Source organism: Meleagris gallopavo, chromosome 7 (assembly GCF_000146605.3).
Source record: "Meleagris gallopavo isolate NT-WF06-2002-E0010 breed Aviagen turkey brand Nicholas breeding stock chromosome 7, Turkey_5.1, whole genome shotgun sequence".
In the NCBI taxonomy this organism is placed as follows: domain Eukaryota; kingdom Metazoa; phylum Chordata; class Aves; order Galliformes; family Phasianidae; genus Meleagris; species Meleagris gallopavo.
This window is the reverse complement of record NC_015017.2, coordinates 34,190,932-34,210,931: the sequence shown is the minus strand read 5'-3', so window position 1 is coordinate 34,210,931 and position 20,000 is coordinate 34,190,932. Positions and strand designations below refer to the sequence as shown.

Below are 20,000 nucleotides of genomic sequence, written 5' to 3'. Positions count from 1 at the left end.
TGCTGCACTGATATAGGAAAATTTCTTACCCTCCAATTTCTAATTCTCTTCAGCCTGCTAGGTGTTTTCTCCAGTATTTGAAGAAACTCATGAGTTAGTTCTGAGTAGAGAAACAAAAAAGATGTTTTACATCTGATTCTGTAATAAGCAGGTTTAACTCCCACAGTTTTTCTAGACTAACAGAATACTGCTTCAGAAGCTGTTACTGCAGGCTACACATGATTTGAATCATTATTTAATCAAAATCTTGTTTGAGAAGTGCTGAACAAATAAAGCTACAGTATTTCATTAAGACAGACCTTTAACCACCACACACATTCTGAAAAGCAGGTTCACATTTCCAATGTTATTCAGACACTTGCAGAGTCTGCATTTATTAGATGAAAAAAATTTCTAGAGGAAACTGTACAAACAAAAGCTCATGAAATAACACACTTGTTACTCAGCTTAAGCATTTATTGTGTGAAGTTAAGAAGTTTAGACTTTAAAGGAAATTTAAGTCATGGTTTCAGTTATTCTGAATATATTATGAACTTAAGGAACAACCAGTAGCAGCTCTGAGCTAAATATCAGCCACCCGACTCTCTGAAGCACTATTTTAAACAATAGTTTTGATTTGTGTTCAAAGCAAAGTAGCTGACTGTATTTAGAAGAAAAAACCCTTTGCAAATTGTGTGGCCACAAGAAAGCCTAGGTCTCCATAGCTGTCAGCTTGCACAAAAAAATTACCTTTAATTGAAATTTAATTTTACTCATAAGCTAAAAAAAAATTAGTGACAGAGTAGACCTACTGCAGGTCTGGAAGAACTGGCTTCTCCAGATGCAAGTTAGGGCCACAAAAATGATCCAGGGAATGGAACACCTGTCTTATGAGGACAGGCTGAGAGAGCTGGGGCTCTTCAGCCTGGAGAAGAGAAGGCTGTGAGGTGATCTGATAGCTGCCCTTCAGAATCTAAAGGGGAGCTACAGGAAAGAAGGGGACGGTCTCTTTAGCAGGGTCTGTGGTGACAAAACAAGGGGAAATAGCTTCAAGTTCAGATAGGGTAGGTTTAGGTTAGATGTAAGGAAAAATCTTTTACAGTAAGGGTAATGAGGCACTGGAACAGGTTTACCTAGTGTTGTGGTTGATGCTCTGTCCCTCAAGACTTCGAATGGAAGGCTGGATCAGGACCTAGGCAACATGATCTAGCTGTAGTATCCCTGCTCACTGCGGGGGAGTTGGACTAGATGGCCCTCAGAGGTCTCCTCCAACTTTTAAGGATTCTACGATACTATGATTCTAAGTTACAAACCAGATTTACTCCAATTGCAGAAGTGCCTCACCAATTTAATCCGCTGTTGAGTCCCTATTACACATATCAGCTCCATAAATGCTCAAGAATTTAGTGGTGTCCATTCGGGGCTTACAGAACATCTTCCAAGATGTTAAAAACCACAGTGATGCCTGCTCACCACACACACATAGCCAACAGCCAGATGAGAAGGCAGGATAGTATTTCAAGCTATAGGTACAACCTGAGGAGCGCTAAGACAGAAGCTTTTGAACTCTCAGCTTCGAGTTCATTCTGGCTTTGTGCTTCACATAGCATCTGCTTAGATTTTCACTTTCAAACAATTTTGTCAGTAAGAAATGAAAACTCAGCAGACATGAAAAGCAAGGCATGGGGAGCTATGGTGGGCCATATAGCGCCTGCAGACTTCTACCACTCCTCTGAAATGAGTTCTTCCATCTAGATCTACCAGCAAAGATCAAAATATTTGAGAACCCTAGAAACTACCACCTCTATAACAGGCTTTAAATTCAGACTCCGCTGTAGTGAATGCAGTTCCTGTCTCTGGAACTTTCTAATCCACAAACTAACAGGATAGCACGTTCAAACAAGAGAACACCATTTCTGCAAGTTTGAGATATCACAGGTGATACCAAATTGTTAATATAGAATTACCTTTGTTATTTGGCAATGTTATGTTATGACTTGAGAACAGTTGTCTCAGTGTCAGGGAAACCAGAAATCTGAACACTGATATACATAAGATTATCAGAACTACACAGATTTGCATAGATGTTTGCCTGGTTTCCTTGTTCTGGAAAGCATTTAAAAGCAAAACTCTAACCTGCACCTATGAAAGGTACATGGAAATTCCAGCTCACAAGTTTAAATAAGATGTGTTTCAAAACTGCCTTCCTAAGTTCTTCCCTCTTCTATACCTCTCTCCTATCTGAGGAGTCAGTATGTGAAATCAGTGAAACTTGTTTTGGGATTAAAGCTATGCTCTTACAATACTATGCTACTATTTTCACAGCTGCATTAATAAACATTTGCAAGATGTAAAAAGGCAGCATTACTTACCATCTAGTAATTCCAGAGTAACTGAAGGATCTACATATTCCCACCAGTGTTTTCCATCAGTTGATACTGGAATCTCCCAGTTGGACCACTTGCAGGCCAAGTGAATGCACACACAAGCTATCACTGTAGGCTTGTATTGAAGACAGAATGTAGTAAGGTGAAGACTGTTGCACACAAATTTTGTAATGAGGAACCAAAGGAAATCAAACATGTAAAACAGGAAAACCAAACAAATCAGCCGTTAACACACAGCTTAATATCATTTGTCAAACAACAGCACTTAAACAGCAGTTAATGGAACACTTTTTATTCTTAAGATGCTTTACTGCCTTAGTAAAACAAAGGGCAAGGCATTTATCTGACAACGTTTAATTTGCTGTTTCTATAAAAAGACTGGTTAATAGTAAATAAATTCACCAATTATTCTTCTTTACATAAGTACTAGAAAAGAAATAAGTGTAATATGGACAATTAAAATTGTAACTACAGTAAAAGAAAATACAGTTCACTATACAATCTTTGATTTAGATGATTAGATGAAGATACCCAAAGTTTCACAGAGGCCAAGTGAATTACTTTCGAGCTTAGCTTTCACCATGCCTGAGTTTGCGGTACTTGTGAACTCAACTGTAGCTTCTAGCTGGCAGCAGCACAGAGGCTTTGGTTCAGCTTCACTGCTTCATTGCAGCTTAACAGCTGCTTCAAATACAGAAATCTGCCCACTAAAGAACCACCAAGAAATGTTTGTCTGGAATAACTCTAACCAACTGGTAGATGTTACTTAAATACTAGATAGATCTAGTGTAATTCTAATAAAGTCCAATGCTGTCTTGCAAGAAATAAACTGCAGTCATCACGAAATCAACACTAAAGCCTACTCTCAAATTCTGTCTTTCTACAACAGCCTATCCATACACAATCTCCATCTGGAATCAATTAACTTCAAATTTATGAAGTACTTAAGTTTTAAAACACGTATCTAAGATTAAAGAGCTGTTTCTAAAAGGAAGAACACTGGATTACTTCTAGTCTATTTGAAATGAAAAAAAAAAAACAACAACCAGATGAAAAGATTTTAGGCCCACTATAACTTTATAAGTTAAGACTGGATCAATATATTTAAAGTTAAAACTGCCATTAACTAGAAGTGTAAACTAAAAATAGTTTTGTACTTACCAAGATCCTCGAATTTCTAGGTTAAGTTTAGCTCTTTGTAATCTTTAGCTGCTATTCAGGCTACCAATTTTAGACTTATGCACTCACAAATCGAGAAAATGTCATCAGAAAGCACCACTACACTTCTCATTGTGCATTTAACCCCTCTGTGCCATCAAGCCCTTGTACAATACACCGCACTGCAAACAGAAAGGTACCACCACTGTAGATGGCCCAGTCTCCTGTTGCAACAAGGGTAAGACACGTGTAGGGGGCCCTGCAGTAAAGGAAGCTATAGTGTGCTACAACAGTGCAACAAAGAGGTTCAGGATAACAACCTGTTGGTAGCCATGAAATAGGATGTCTGTGCCAAATCCTTGCTTGCTGTAAGAAAAAGAAAAACAAAGCGATTAAGGATCTATGCTAACTTATCAGGTTCATTTCAAAATTAAAAGTTTTACCTTCCAAAAGCACCATTTACTATTTTCACAGAACTAATTTGAATTTAACTAGCTAGCCTTTAAACTCTTTCCAAGGTACAGAAGTGTCCATTACGTTCAGTAACTGGAGATGGACCAGATCTTTGGTCCACTGACTCTCCCTTCACTCAGCCCACAGAACCGTTTCCCTTTCCTTATCTACCCCACTAAAGCCTCATACATGAAAGCACTCTTCTAGAAATACTTGACTCCCTCCCCCCACCCAAACAGTGGACTGCAGCAAGGCAGTCTATAAAAACCAATCACTACAATGCAAGTTCTGCTCTTTGAGAGGAACATGACAGTATGGCTGGAGAACCCACCTCCCCCCATAAAACTGTAACCACATTTCTCCCCCAGAACCTCACAACACAGCTCCCAAGCTAGATGGTTAGAAAAACAAGTTTTCTGCTCCCTCTAATTAAGAGCACAGTACTCATATCATTTTGTTCCACACTTGTTAAACCTGTGTCAAAGCTTCTGATAAGTAGTAAGTAGTAAACAACTGCAATTTGTCAGAAAAAAATATGCAAGAGACTGCAACATACCACAAACAAAAAGCCAATGACTTACACTGTTACAACCATCTAGCATTGACCCCTACCAGTGAAACCCCAGTGATCCTCACTCAAGTAAAAGAACTTACTGTAACATGTACATAATGGGATAGCTGGGCACAATGGTATTAACTGAAGATTGAATGCAGCCTTCATTGAATTCTTATTTTTGACGCTATCACTTGAAATCAGTGCTACCTGCAGAAAGTGTATTGTTGAATTTTATGTCAAAGGGTATACTGTCACAAAACTTTATTTTAAATGATCTTTCGATTAAATTTGAGAAATACTGCAGTGGCCTTTAACATTTAATTTAAAAAAAAAAAAGTGTATTAAAATCATGATTTAGCTATTTTTAATGATTGCCAAAGAGTATAAATCAGGTTTGTCTTCATGCTATGCAGATAGACGGTGCCATAATCTGAAAATAACATGGAAGGAACAAGGTAACAGGATCCATTCCTGCATACAAATTCTGCTAATCCATAATAATCAAAAGGCGAGCTACGTGACAGGGTTATACTATAATTAGTTTGCAAACTATAATGGTAGTTGTATGCCAGATAACCATGGAGTTCAACCTTTTCCACTCCCTCTCATAAAAAAAAGTACAAGACAGTATTACCGAAAAGAAAAACTAAAATGGGATCATAAAAACAAATGAAAACACAGAATGGTTCAACAAGACTGAAACTGATGTCTTGCTCTTCATTTTTCAAAGTAATGTTTGAAGGACTTTCAATAATTTATACATTCTGTACAGCTACAGCATGTTGTAATTAAGGGACTGGACCAAGAAGCATCTCTACTCTCAGTGAAATGGCACTTTCAAAAAAAGAAGAAAAGCAGATGCCAGAAAACTTCTATTTAACATCAGCTTGAAAGTTGAGTAAATCAAAACACATACCTGGAAGAAAAAAATCACATCTTGAAACAAACATTTTTAGCCTCAATAAAAAAAATTATGTGATAAATACCTTACCTACACTACAAGCAGTATCATACTTGTTTCAATGGATTTACAGCTAAATAACCAACACTGCCAAAATCAGAAGAAAGTTCAGCTCAATAATTAAAAGTTTCTGTAAAGACAAGGCACAATTGAAAACAACTGTCCCAAACTCTTACATTTAGAGCAGTTCTTCTTCAGTAGAGTCTGCCCACTAAAATTAAAGCTAATAAATCCTGGTTCCTATATTTCCTTTATAGCAAAGTACAGGAAAGTTCATTTCCGAAATCATATTATTAAGTACAGAGATTAAAACAAGCCAGAACAGCTTGCCTGTTACAACTTGTAAGATGTAGGACAGATGACTGATATCAGATGTTAATAATCAGTTTCATATTTTTTCATTCAGGAGTGATTTAAAAAACCTACCCTGTCTCACTGCTACAGAAGCAACTGTAAGGCAGGGGATTACTTAATCAAGATTTTGAAACAGGGCCGGCTGTCTGATACAACTCCCAAAAGGCTACTGATTCCAAGCAATTCCCAATGTGAAGCAAAAATGCTTTTTATTGGACATGGTCACACAGATAAACTGATGCAACTCCAAGATATTCTCATTCTTATCTTCAACACTAAGTTACCTCTGATCTTGACATAATCATGAAAATGCAATTGCCAAGTTACCCTTTGGAGCACAGTGGCTGGCTCTGCCTGGAACCCTGAGAAAGCATGCAAGCATCCCCAGAAAAAAAAAAAAGACCAGGGATAAGTCAATCAATATCAGAAGACTCGAAGGCTGCTGAAATAGTTGTGAAGGAAAAAGAAAAGCCACAGGCCTCTGAATGGAGCTGTTGGCAGACACTTGTTTTATCTAAAAAGGACTGGAGAAGGCCATAGCATAGATCTTCAGGTCTGATCAGTCCTGGCAGCTTTGAATTTTTTGGAAGCTGCTAAACCTTGTGAACAGGCCTGTAAAAGACTTAGGTGAAAGTTCAGAATGTAAAAGTTGCCTGTAGCATGGCTTGAGTACAGCTGGCATCTAAGACTTTTTCCACACCACTGCACTAAGATCTAAGTTGTCCTCAAATTGATCTCTTCTGCAGACTTCATAAGCCTGACTTAACCCCACTATAGTATGTTTGAAGAACTTGACAGTGCAATTTCCACAGATGACTGGTAAGGATCATGAGTGTTCAAGATACCTTATAACCTGCAGAATAGTGAGAACAATCTTAGAAATTCTTGTGATTCCATTTTCAGTTCCAAAAGAAGGTTGTGTACCAACACACAAGAAAGGAGCGATGGAAGACTTCCCAAGATGAAGATAAGGAGATAGATTTTTTCCTTTCAAGCTTCACCAGATGCAGCTAAGAAGAGACTGTGTGTGCACCAGAGCTTAAGAGGACATTGTGATGTCTTGGCTCTAGGGCAGTTTCACTGCTCAACTAGAATTCAAGCCAGTGAAGGTAGTTTGGCACCAGGAACAAAATATTTGCTTTTATTTTTCTTCCCTTTCTCTCTTCATCATTGGAGCATCCTTGGAGTGGGCACTGAAGCTTGCCTTTATGGATCCACTGCCCCAGATTCCTTAGACCTTTGAGATCCTAAGGAATGATGGTCCTGTCTCCTCTTCTCGGTCTCTTGATACTGAGGAAGAATGGTGCAGAAAACAGACTGAGCCCACACTCATCCTTGATTACTATACTGACTAAACTATAAAGATGGAACAATTTTATGAACCCACGAAACTCTGAAAACAAGAATGAATAATATCTTACACCTAAACATCCTGAGTCAATATATACAAACACACACACACACACACACACACACACACACACACACACACACTCTCCCAGTCACCCCTTACCAACAATAATCTATTTTGTCTACTATGACTTTCAGAAGGGTTTCAATCTCGAGATGAATTAAACTTTTCCTTTAGTGGTAAGTTCAAGCAGATAAAGTTTATTAGCACCAGTTCCCACTTAATAGATCAGCTTCCAATAGTTTTTTTTTTTCCCCATCTGGGGGGGTCTTCTGACAAAGGACTTTGCTGGAACTTTTGAACCTCGTTTTTTAAAGGAAATATCTTGCAGATTTACACAGGTAACAGTGAGAGCATGAAGCATACCACTCTGGATGGAAGATAAAAAGAAGTGATAGAGGGAATCAGGCATCTTCTTAGCTCCTTCATTAAGGAGCTTCATTCATTCATTCATTCAAGGAACTGTTGGATTGTTCAAAGATTGGTTGGATTTTGTATTGAGAGACATGGTTTTGTGAGTAGTATTGGTGATAGGTGGATAGTTGGACTGGATGATCTTGAAGGTCTTTTCCAACCTTGGTGATTGTGATTAAATGTAAGTTTTAGCCAGCTTTTCTGAGGGAGCAGAGCATTTTCTCCTGATATGATAAATTCAGTACACGTGTTGAGCCAAAAAGCCTTGTTAAATCACTAAGAACTTGTTAAGTCCTCAGCTAATTCTGCACCCTCTGATAGTTAAACAATCAGCCAAATTATCTTCTCTTTCCTCTCCCCTCAAAGATACTGTTGAAGCTTTTGATCGTAATAATCCTGGATGAATTAATCTCCTTTAATGTAAGATGAGCTTACTTTCCCTTCTGGAATAATTACCAGAACCACATGAAGTAAACCTACATTGCTTTAACTTCTCAATCAATCTCTTCAGCACTGAGGGCTTACCACAGGCAATGGTTTTCAGTATACATTGAAAGCTTCAGGAATAGATATCCAAAGTCTAGAACCTATCTCCATTAAAGCAACACTATCCAAGAAGTAGATGTTAAGAGAGAAAACTCAAATCATATCACAGTATCTCTGCCAGAAATCCATCTTTATCCACTCAATACAAACAGCAAAGATTCCACAGTAATTATTCTCAATTAACTTTCAAGCATCACTACATTCTTCATATTTCATGTTTTAAATTTACGGATTTTTGCCATGTTTTAAAAATTAGGTATTCAAGTCTCGTGTTCACCACCCATACTACCCCTAGGGGGGGATATGCTAACAAGAACTCTATTTATGTATGTACACACACTAAGCAGCACACCTACCCAGCTCAGTAGCTTTTCAAGCAACAATTGTATTAAATTCACCTTGCACCAGTTCTTGAGGCATGCAGACTTCTAGCCCTCAGTGAAGTCTTCAGATTTCAAAATTTCATATAATTTTGAATTTCAAATACTTTGTTAAACTGCACTGATATTAAATACTAGCTTTAAATTTTTAAGTTTTAATCATAACATGTACCTTCAGTGCACAAACTATGTTAGTACACAAAAGTAGCAGACAGCACACACAGAAAACAGCTGAACTGTAGAGCAGTATCTACTCCTGACTAAAGGAAATGAAGTTTACATAACAGTATGACTGCAAGCTTCCACCAGACACACGCACGAATGTGGAAGTCCTGAACTATTCACACTACTGCTTATCACCTCCTTCCTGCTCCCTCCAGACACTGAGATGAAGTGCAGAGGCTCACACATATCAATGGAGCGTGCTTACATTTGTTGACCAACAGCTAAGAAAACTCAAGGCAAAACCTTACAGAGCTGCTGATGCAATCTATTAAGACACTTGCTGCACTTATACACTGAGTCACAATCAAATCTGGACAGAAAGCAAAGAATGCTCTCATGGCAAAGATTGCAATAAAGCTACTTCATATGCAAATAAGCTACATACAACACCAGCTCTCCTCAAATTCTAGTAAGCTACTTCAAAGTGAGAAAGAAGCTTTTTTTCCCCCTTCAAACAACAACCATACTTCTAGAATTACTACAAAACAGACCTAAGTCAACATGGTTATGTTGTACCTACCCTTCTGATATTTCACAGGGGGAGGAAGACCTTTGAAGAACTTAAACTTAGCTATTCTTCACTGAGACAACAGTTAATGACTAAAGGTCAGCAACTACAGTCTAATCATTTCCAAGCATTTCTTAAATTAAGGGACATATTTTAAAGCAAAAAGCCTATTTTATGAGCCTTTTCAATTGATTCCCCAATACCCATCATCCCTTATCTTATGATAAGAGTATTTTTTTTAAATCTGAAGGAAACAGACTTAGGAATTAAACACGTGTCAAAGCTCAACAAAAATATTGAAAAGATTTCTAGCTAGAGTCTCATTCATGAGCTGCATGCAAGTTAGAGGATGCATAAAAGAAAAGGTTAGGAGTTTGTTACCACCTAATCCAAATTAGTACACTACTTTAGAAAAACAATTAGTCACATCATTAAGTATTTGCATGTGATAGCAGACTTGGTATGTACTTTGTATATCCCACAGCTTGTGAGGTTTGCTAAGGTTGAAAGCTAGCGTTAGCCATTATTTAACACAAACTGTAAAACTACTTCAGAGTGAAAATCAACCCAGAATTTAGACTTCAACTAACAACTGCTTTATAATTTGAAAAGACATGGAACAGATCACTCAATCAAATTTAATAAGTAAGCAAAAAATTCATAAAGGACAGAGAAGTGGACTCTTCAAACTCTAAATGTTAAGAGCAGGCTTTTAGGAACTAGCTTTAAACAAACTTTGGACAACATAGTAGAAGATCGTATTACACAAATAACATCTTCAAATTACACTATAAAGGCAAAAAAAAAGCTTACACAAGGGGATATAAGCCACTGACCTCTCACTAATTGCGTGCATTTCACAACATCTGTGTGCGGATGTTCAATGGTAATCTCAAAACCTTAAGAGTTAAGAACATATTTTAGAACAACACATTTTCATCTGTAAAATACACAGAAAACTCTTCCTTTTCCTAAAGACCTAATACTTGCTAAACCTTCCCAACACAGATCACAGAACACTCTAAGTACCTTCTATTCTGCATGCTTTCATATTTTTGATGGTAAACAGTAGAGCCCTTCAAAGATCAACATTCCTGCATTACTCTCAAGTTCTGTATAGCATCTGTGAAGCTACTATATTTTTAAAGAACGACATAAGAACAGTTTCCAGAACATCTGTAAGTCAGTACAAGCTGTATCACGGCCACTGAAGTGTGTGCACATGCATGCACTTTATTCAATCATTTCTGGACTAACAGATGTGTTGCATCCATGAGATCACCAACTAAGACAACTTTAGGCCAGTCACTCCAGAAAGCTATCTTTGTTTATAAAGCTATTTTAAAAAATGGGTCACTACTACATATATATTTATTTATTTATTTATTTTTTAAACACACTCGGTGGTATTTAAGTCAGTATTCTCAAGCCTGCTAGCTTTGTCTTTATTGACATCACTTTAAAGACAAAACAATTTCTTATCATGATTCTGGAATTACCTGAATCCATTAAACAGTAACAATAGACGTTTTGATGTTCAGAGGCAGTAACCCTACTCAATCACATTTTTCTATTAAAGACAAAATGGGGAAGAACATTTGGCATGAAGCTTTACCATTTGCTTCAGAACACACACAGCCAACTTAGTACATGCTACCTCATGTAAAGAAACATCAACACCAATACTATTATTCTGACGGGTATACTTCTTTACTCCAAACTGTCCAAAACATTTGAGAAGTACTGGTATAACATTTCTCTCATGAGCACAATATGCAACTAGACTCACAAGTTACATACAAAAACTAGTGAAATTTTAGTATACTAGCAGTGCATCAAAAAAAACTCTGCTACCTGGGTCCCATTACTGGTTCATGAGAAGCTGGCTGCACAAAAGGTATTTAGGAAGACATACCTAAAGTTTGAAGCATTATTGTTTCAAGTATAACCAGCTCTTGAGCTTGCTGAAGATATGCCTGAAACAAACAAGCAAACACGTCAAGACACAGGTATTTATTGTCTCGATATTTCAATTATACACTTCCTTTTTAACTAATAGGTATGATCAATATAAATTAAAGACCACTACCCGTGCCACAGAGCACTGACAATTCAGAATGCTTTGCTGTATCTATTAGTATGTTCTTGCAAATTTAGTTATACCAGCTTAACCACCCCCTCACAGTAAAGTTTCTTTACCCTGGATTTGATACTTCTAGCAGAATTTTTTTTTGGAGAGTGGGGAACGTTAGACACATTGTGGAGGCTTGCCAATGCAAACTAACTCAAGTATCTCTAAGGAGGCTATGACAAGTACATTAAAATACAGCTGGACATACCCAACCAGCCTTCATCTGGGCTCAAATATATATCTAATACAGTTCCGTGCGTCACTTCAAGAACTGGGAGCACGGCAAATAGTTTTGATTGTCAGTTCAGATCCAGCAGGGTGTAACTACCTCAGCCTGATCATTATGCAGAGTAACTGATGCATTTCCACCTTACTTCCTCATACACGTGGTTCTAAGGAGCATCATGAAAAGAAATAAAATTAAGCGAGAGCTGCACAAAGTCTGGCAAATGCAAGGAAGACCAAATGTACAGCAGAGATGACAACTGTATGACATCCCTTAAAACAGTGTAGAAAACGGTACACAGTAAGCCTCAGATTAAGTATTTCTTTGTCAGCACCTTGAACTCTACATGAAGCATGAGACTTATAGAACCACGCGTGAAACCTATTTAATGTCTTCTGTAGACTCCTACTATACCAGTCTTAGCAATAATGCAAGTTCAAGGAGGAGCAATCTCTCCAACTGTCATAACTCAAATATGCCAGTGCTGAATTAGCTTTATTAAGTAATACAAGAGATCTGTATTAATAGTTCAAACGAGTTTTTTCTCATTTGTAGATAGCAATAATCCAGTCAAGACAACGCAGCAGCTCATGAGACAAAGCATCATCTGATTATCTTTAAAACCATGACTTTGACCTACATCACACTTTGTATCCAGTTGTGGCTCATGAGGATGAAGACACGCATTTACTACTTTAATAACATGTTCGAGCTTCCGTGGCTGTTCTTCCACTTTTGCAGCCAAGAACAATGCCGTAGGAGATATAATCTGAAGAAGAAAAACATGTATACTTTTTACAAATAGGACTTAAATGTTCAATGGAGAATGTAAGCTAATAATTAGAAAAGGTTTAGAAGTTGAATTATTTGTTTTTAAGCAGTTCCAAAGTCACAAGATGGTAAAAGTAACTCATCATGCTTTAATCTGTAAGTGATGCAATCTTCCCAGCAGCATGTGAAAGGAGTAGCATAAAAGCTAAGTTGCATTATATTAACTAAGTTTTCCAGGTCAACCTAATTCTAGCTCAACATAAAATAGATTTAGTCCAGTAGATTTAGTCATACCAGAACACACTTTTCAAACTAAATACACTTGATGAGAAAGTTCATCTAAGTTCCAGCACAGTAATGAGCTATCACAGCACTTTTTCAATAATAGTCAAAAAAAGCTCATGAACTATAGGTTATACAAATACAAGTATAGTAAGCATAACATCACAGCGCAGCCACTGATTAAACAAAGAATTTTACTCCCAGAAATTTTACTACATACTCAGCTGTATCTGGAGGGCAAAGCACAAAGACTCACAAAACACCAGTTATATCAAGTGTTAGCAAAGACAAGTTACAAATGAAGATAAAATTTTATAGAACTCTAGGTATTGTAAGTTGGCAGCAAACCACCAGTTCACAGTTCCATATCACTTACAATGAAATGGAGTTTTCATGCCTAGCTGCCAGCTATAATAACTGATTTGTACACAAATATGGCTAACCACAAATGACTTAAAAAGAATGAGGGTCCTCATCATATGCAAAGGTTGCCCACATTAAATTCCAATTAAAATGATGGCAGAAATCTTTGTGTAGATATCAGCAGATTAGATTAGTTAAAATTAAGCATTTATTCAGTAATTCAAAAATAGCTGCTTGATGAGCGTTTAATTAATGCACAGTGCTCATAGAGCAAGTATTGGATTTCTATTTAATCACTCCATAAAACTAGAACTGAATGAGTTGAACTGTAGTCATACTTCCCCCTACATTTTTTCTTTGTAAGTAGCCCTTTGTTATGCCAAAATGAAACATTTGTTCAAAAAACCTCCCAATATATGAAGGACTGCAATGAGCTAATCAGAATGGAACATGTAGTAATTACCTGTAACATTTAAGGAGGCAAAAAGTACTCCCCTGATATATTTGAAAGTTCCTCAAATCCCTCTGAAATGTCCACTCGGATCTTAAGTAAAATTTGTAAGTTGGCAGACTAAGGAAAAATTGACACCCTAAGAACAGAAGACGAGGTACCCTTTGAGGCACAGAAGTGTGTCAACCAAAAAACCTAATACTCTTAAAAAAAAATCTACTAAAATCCACAAACAAGCAAAACAAAAAGTCACAGAGCAAATTCTTTCACAACTGAGACAAAACTCCATTTTCAAGAAACTTGTAACCTAACCTTTACAAATGAATGAAAAAAAGTCTGATGCCAAGCAGTACTGAGCAAAGGCACATTAACACTCTGATTTAAGATCCTGACTGTTTCTGAGTAATTTATATCCACATTGTTTGAAATAAAGACATGAAATTCTGGAAGAAATTCCCTTTCCTAGGACATACTAAATAACATATGCCTTAGTTAAGCCAGGGGACAAACCTTTAAATACAACATGCAGCTCCTACAACAGGGCCAGCCTAATAACAAGGATTATGGTCTCAGAAACAATCCTGACCCAAATTAGCAGAGGCCCAGCTATCCACAGAAACCCAAACTGCTGAGAAGGAAATTGGAAATAGTTAATAATAGAGTTGTAAAGAAACAAGCTTGACAGCACACTGAACAAACATGACAAGGTATTCATGAGGACACCAGGCAGACTAACAGGCTCCATTTTTTAACTCAGTGAAAAGACAGACAATGAAGTAGACTTTGATGGACTGAAACCTGAAACTGCCATGGAAAGAACTCAGCACAGTAGAGTCACTGAGAAAGAAAAAAACCAAGTATGTGTATATGGAATCAGAAACAGGCTGGACAGTGGGAAGAAGCTTCAAAAGAAAATTCCCAGCTTTTCATGATGGTATTTTTTTGTTTTTAAACCAGACATTTGCAGCAGTGCCTTACAGCTGGGGTGAAGAACAGCAGAAGCTGATTTTGCCTACACAGCCAGCAAAAGCAATTGCACTGTTGTTCCCTTGCTCCTGCCTTGCCATCCTCTCCAAGGATAACATTGTCCCTTGTTCTGGGGTTCAGGTCTTCATTTTTCTAGCTTTGCATAGAAGTTTAATTTAAATATATCCTAATAAAAAGTCTATTTCTACACAATCGGAAATTTCCAAATTTACTTTTTTGAAAAATGCAACTACTAGGAATTATTATGGAAATATTAACATTTCAGAGACATTCTTGAACCAAACCACCAAGACCTACACAACTAAGTTATCAACAAATTCTCAGTCAATATTATTTTATGTCTGACTATTATTTTACGTCTGACTTCATTCCAAAGAAGCCCAGCACTCATCAGGGTGACTTCAGGATACTTTGTAATTTACCAAGAGGTGTCACTTCTAGTCAGGAAGCCTCCTTACCAGAACCTTACACAAAATGGTTCTGCAGGCTGATAAAAGTCAACCTGATTAACGGGTATTTAGCTCTGGTTCATCAGAAATCTACACACGCCACAGTTATCTACTTACTTAAAGGAAGTGTTGGCTTCTGGCCAAAGAGTTTCAGGTCTTTGTCTTGGCTAGTACTAGGGTTCACTTTCCCAGTTTGGAGTAGGTCAGTACTTTTGAATCCCTTGATTTGAGGAAAACAAAACCCTTATAAAGTTTTGGACTTGGCATGCACAGTCTTCAGTGAAGAACACATAGCCTTCTAAGTACCTAACTTCAAAATTACTCATTCAGCTTTCATTCACTTTTAACTCTTAGAAGTGGCAGAAAAGGTATTAAAGACAGATTTGACAAAGCTGTAAGATTCTTATACACAAGCATCCCCATTTGATATGAAGCCAAATAACTTCAGTAAATTATCACGTAATCAAAATATGTAAGATTTGAGCAACATCTTCATTTGTGAAGTTACATCCCACATTCCTGCTAGCTCAGAGAATCAGAACCCAAGTGCCAAGGAAATAAAAACACAAAACATACAAGCCTCATTATTATGACAGCCAAGGGGCATTACACAAGCAAGTTTTATTGGTAGAAGTGGTACAAGTCCTTTTTCACAATAAATAGTACAAGACATCTTGAAAAGACAGTACTGCTACAAGGAAGACATTTGGAATCATCTCAGAATACATCTCCAGTGGGCACACAGTTTTTTTTAAGAACTCCCTTTTCCTTTCCACATCAATATTACCATGTGTTTAAACTTTATGTATTGTAGTTAAGACAATGAATGGTTCCAGTTTATGAGTCTATGACAGAGCTGCAAGTACCACTCTAAATGCTGAGAGTTTTCACTTTTTTTTTTTTTAAATCATTACTACCAGCAGCTTGTATTCCATAAAAAGAACTAATATATTAAAATGTAAGAGTAAAAACAACTCAAGTGCTCAAAAACAGCCTCTCTAAAGTTTGGCTTGTATTATGAAAGTTCTGAGAACTTGCACAGCTGCGAAATCAATTATTTAATATTGCAGTTTGGATAGGGGACAAAAAACAGGAATGGAACAGAGGAATGGGAAATAAAGAACCCCCAACCCTGCACACTCAACCACCTACCTTGCACTTCAGGAAAAATTCCTTCAGTAGTCTCTCTTTGGGCACTTTACTATGTCCCACTGCGTGGTACAAAAAAACTTGACATCATCAACTAGTTGTTTGGTATTCCACATGGCATTTAAGGATTAGATTTAAAAATACAACTATCATTGGATGCCTTACCTCTCATCTCCAGCATACCACAGATTCTTCCCCCTTCTGTTCTTGAAATCACAGTGTACCGAATAATATGCTTCTATAAGTGGCATTTGCTATATAGCATCAGATAAAGTACTACAGGAAAATTAAAAATCTTCTGTAAATGCTATTTAAGATGTTTTAAGGTATCACTGTAACCAGCTCGTACTTTCTATACAAGCCAGCAAACTCTCCCACTGCCTGATCTTAGCACTGACTACATTTATGCTCAGCAAACCAAAGTTGATACACCCCAGTCATTGCCAACAGAATAATTTGTACTGCTGCTGAGAAGATTCATACTGAAATGCAATTTGCATGGCTAGATTAGTAGCTAGTAGCACACCCATTTCTGTTTACCAGCTTCAACCAAGTTTCTACCATGCGGCTGGAGCACATCAACTGTGCAAGGTTTCACCCTGCTGTGCATTCCTTACTTGATGCTGGAATCATTGTAACTGAAAGTATATTCTTTGAAGATAAACAATAGTACTTGAAAAGTGACTTGCTAACCCACAGCAATTCTCTAGAAACATGGACTTTGGGGCAGTAAATGCAATATATTCAAAACAGACTGGCCACATTGCTATGTCCCACCCCTGTGGGGCTAATGAATGAAAACACTTGTTAATTCTGCTCCCTACTCACAGACAATTCTCAAAATCCTGAAAGCATGCAGAATTATTAAACAATAATTTATTATATTTAGGAAAAAACAACAGAATTAGCACAACACCTATTCAGTCAATTACCTTCCATTACAAAACTTGTTTATTAAAACAATGAAGTGCATATGACATATTACATGTGTATCCGCATAACCCCACAATCATACATAACATAAACACTCCAGTATTTATTACTCAGTGAACAACATTAACCTACCAACAAAGCAAGAAACAGTCTAAATTTCATTCACTGGCAGATCATAAATTCCAACCAGTGGCTGCCTACATTCCTATCCTCTGCCTTCCTTCTTTCCACAGATAAATATCACTACATGCGCACATGAAGAAACATAACTGATTCCCTCCATAGACCATTTTAGCTTGGTCTCAGCTTCAAGACTGACAGTACTTTATTACTTAACTCCCAAGGAGATTTGTTTCTTCTTGCAGCAGATAAACACTGTTAACTTTTTCAGCTTGCCAAGTATCTGGAGATTTGATATTAAGTATTTATTACAGACCCTGGCGTTTGCTTTCTCTACAGAGAACTTGCCAGATGGTATGGCAATAAGAATTTTAAAAGCAGCTCATGTTGAGACCACCCCTTTCTCCCTAGAAGAATAGCAAAAAAAAAAAAATCTAAGTTATCCATCAACACACACAGAAAGCTACTGTCTGGCCTAATTAAGAACTAGAGAAAGTTATCCAACAGGAACCAGTATTTCCCCGTGCTAACTTACAGTGTACTAACTTTTAACTTTCACTTGAATACTGTTACCTGAGATTACACGTAACAATACAGTTTCTTCTCTAACATCTGGAGCTCCAATGGCATTCAGCCATTTCACAGCTTACTTGTGAACTTTAAGTCTCACAAATATATCCTAAAGCTTGCTTTTCATAAGGAGGGCACTATGTATCCAAGTAGCACCGTGCTTCCAGTTCCAAGTGACCTGGCATGTTCTAGTATCTGGTGAAAACCAGAACACAGCAGCCAAAGCTTCTTGCTACATAAGTCTATCCTCAACTACTAGCTGGGAGGGCAAGCACTAATCCAGCAGGCGGTGTGTGAGAACACAAGCCCTTGCTGGGGCACCTCTCCATTCCAAGCAACTACCTAGTTTACCAAGTCCACAAACAGCCACAGAAGGCTCTGAATGCAGCACCAGCTCCAGGTTACTGCTCCACTGGTAGCACCATACACAGAGGCAGAGAAGGACAGGACAAGTGTTTTACTGCCTTCCCTTGATTAATTGAGAAACACTTCTAAAGGACATACTGATCCTTAAGGTCCCTTCCAACCCAAACCAGCCTATGATTCCATGACATTTAATTACAAAGCCTGTTGGAACTTATTTGCATGTGTGCTATTCTTGGTCTAAAATTAGAAAGCAGTTCTAGGAAAATACCTTTTGACTGGTACATACATCAGTTCAACAGATACCTCTCTATCATTACACGAGCAAAACGTATCACATGTTTCTTCCTGTTCAAGTTTCTCAGACTGATGGAAGCTTATCTGAGGTTGTCCTTACAGGCTTAGCTATTATCCCCAAGACCTGTAACACTACAGTCTTGATGCCAAGCCTGCTGCAGGAGTCTGAATTTACCAAAAGCTTTGCACAAAAATAATTCCATACCTTTCTGAAGTGCATCTACAGCCTGATACACATGCCTTGCTCAGTAAACACTAAATAAGACACCCATGTGCTTAGCCAGTAATGACAGAAATGCAACATCAGACAAAGGATACCACTGTAACCTACTGTGATCGCTACCTGCCCACATTGCAGACAGTGCCAAGTTTGCAACGTTCTACCTCTGGGTAGATCAAGGTCTTCTCTGGCCTAATATCTGTCACACTCTGCATTTATTTCTTTTATAAAAAGAAGGCAAGGTCTGAGGAAAACCATCCTCATCTCTTGAAGACCTCCCAATATCGCCATTTACTGTTCTTGCAAAATCAGTACTAAGTCTTTAAAAAAAAAGAAAAACCAACACAAGAGAAGTTATGAAAGAAACCTAGAATACTATACTATTTTTTCTGATATCTGCATCTGATACTCAGGATGTAAACAAATCTTTAAGTCTTCAAAACAGTATCTTAAGTTCGATAGTTGCTTAAAGAAAAACACCCCACAAAAACAGTATTTTTCCTGAAGAATTCTGTTCTTCATAGCACACACAAGTATTCAAACTCAGCATGCTTACTTCATTAGCTCAAACAGGACAGTCAACGTTTTCTTATGAACTCAGATTTTTCTTGTCTAACACAACTTATCGTCAAACTACTTTAAGACAGAAGTGGCAAAGCGCACTTATATCAGTTTTCAAGAACAGAAACACAACCCCTGCAGACCCACGTATAACCGTATCACAGCTGCCAGACGCAGCACGCCAGCACTGCCACTCCATTCACTAACAGCACTCCTACCAGCACCAGCCAGATTCACACCACCGAGTGCATCCTGCACACACGTGAGGTGTCTGCTGATGGTGCCTATTGTTGTTAATTTTGGTGGCAGAAGACAAAAACATAATTGCTACTTGATCAAGTAACTCGGACCTGAAGAGGAATGATCGCTACCGGACCTAAAGCACTGACACAAAGCCAGAATGCCTACAAACACACCCAGCTCCACAACCCAGCCCAGGAATGGAGCACGTGTCAGCTGCACCGCCGAAATTACGTTCATGTGATTACCGCATATAAAACCATACTTACATTCCGATTAAATTTCGTGAAGGAGTGATGCATATAAAACCTGTGCATGTAAACAATCGCGGTGTTTATCGTCAGCTGAGATCTGGAGCACCGAATGAAGGAAGCAGCAACGATAACAAACGAAGATACTGTTTCTACACGCTGCCTTCAGCCGAGCCATCCGGGCACGGCAGCCGGCCCGGAGCCCCCCCAAGCGGGCGGGCAGCAGCGCGGAGCGGGGAGCGCCGCAGCACGAGCACAGCGGTGAGGGGAGAGCGGCACGAACCGCCGGCTCGAGGGCCGCCGC

General features: G+C 38.1%; 2 protein-coding genes across 9 annotated transcripts in view; one reads left to right on the top strand and one right to left on the bottom strand.

The window, feature by feature from the left end:
* Positions 1–12,328, top strand: part of MAP3K19 (mitogen-activated protein kinase kinase kinase 19) — a 34,024-nt gene extending 21,696 nt beyond the window's left edge. The window contains exon 10 of the mRNA XM_019617331.1: positions 12,245–12,328. The gene's annotated coding sequence lies outside the window, so the exon portion shown is untranslated. The remainder of the gene's footprint in view (positions 1–12,244) is intronic.
* The window catches only part of CCNT2 (cyclin T2), a 24,602-nt gene extending 4,677 nt beyond the window's left edge, over positions 1–19,925 (bottom strand). The window contains exons 1-8 of one of the 8 annotated variants that reach the window (XM_019617336.2): positions 16,145–19,705; positions 15,110–15,212; positions 12,330–12,458; positions 11,248–11,308; positions 10,169–10,231; positions 3,845–3,890; positions 2,352–2,515; positions 30–100 (exon numbers count right to left, since the gene is read on the bottom strand). In XM_019617336.2, the coding sequence (XP_019472881.1) occupies positions 30–100; positions 2,352–2,515; positions 3,845–3,890; positions 10,169–10,231; positions 11,248–11,263 (360 nt within the window). In that variant the 5' untranslated portion in view covers positions 11,264–11,308; positions 12,330–12,458; positions 15,110–15,212; positions 16,145–19,705. The other 7 variants (XM_010714048.3, XM_010714049.3, XM_010714053.3 and 4 more) reach the window with 7 other exon arrangements.
* Positions 19,926–20,000: the final 75 nt, after the last annotated feature.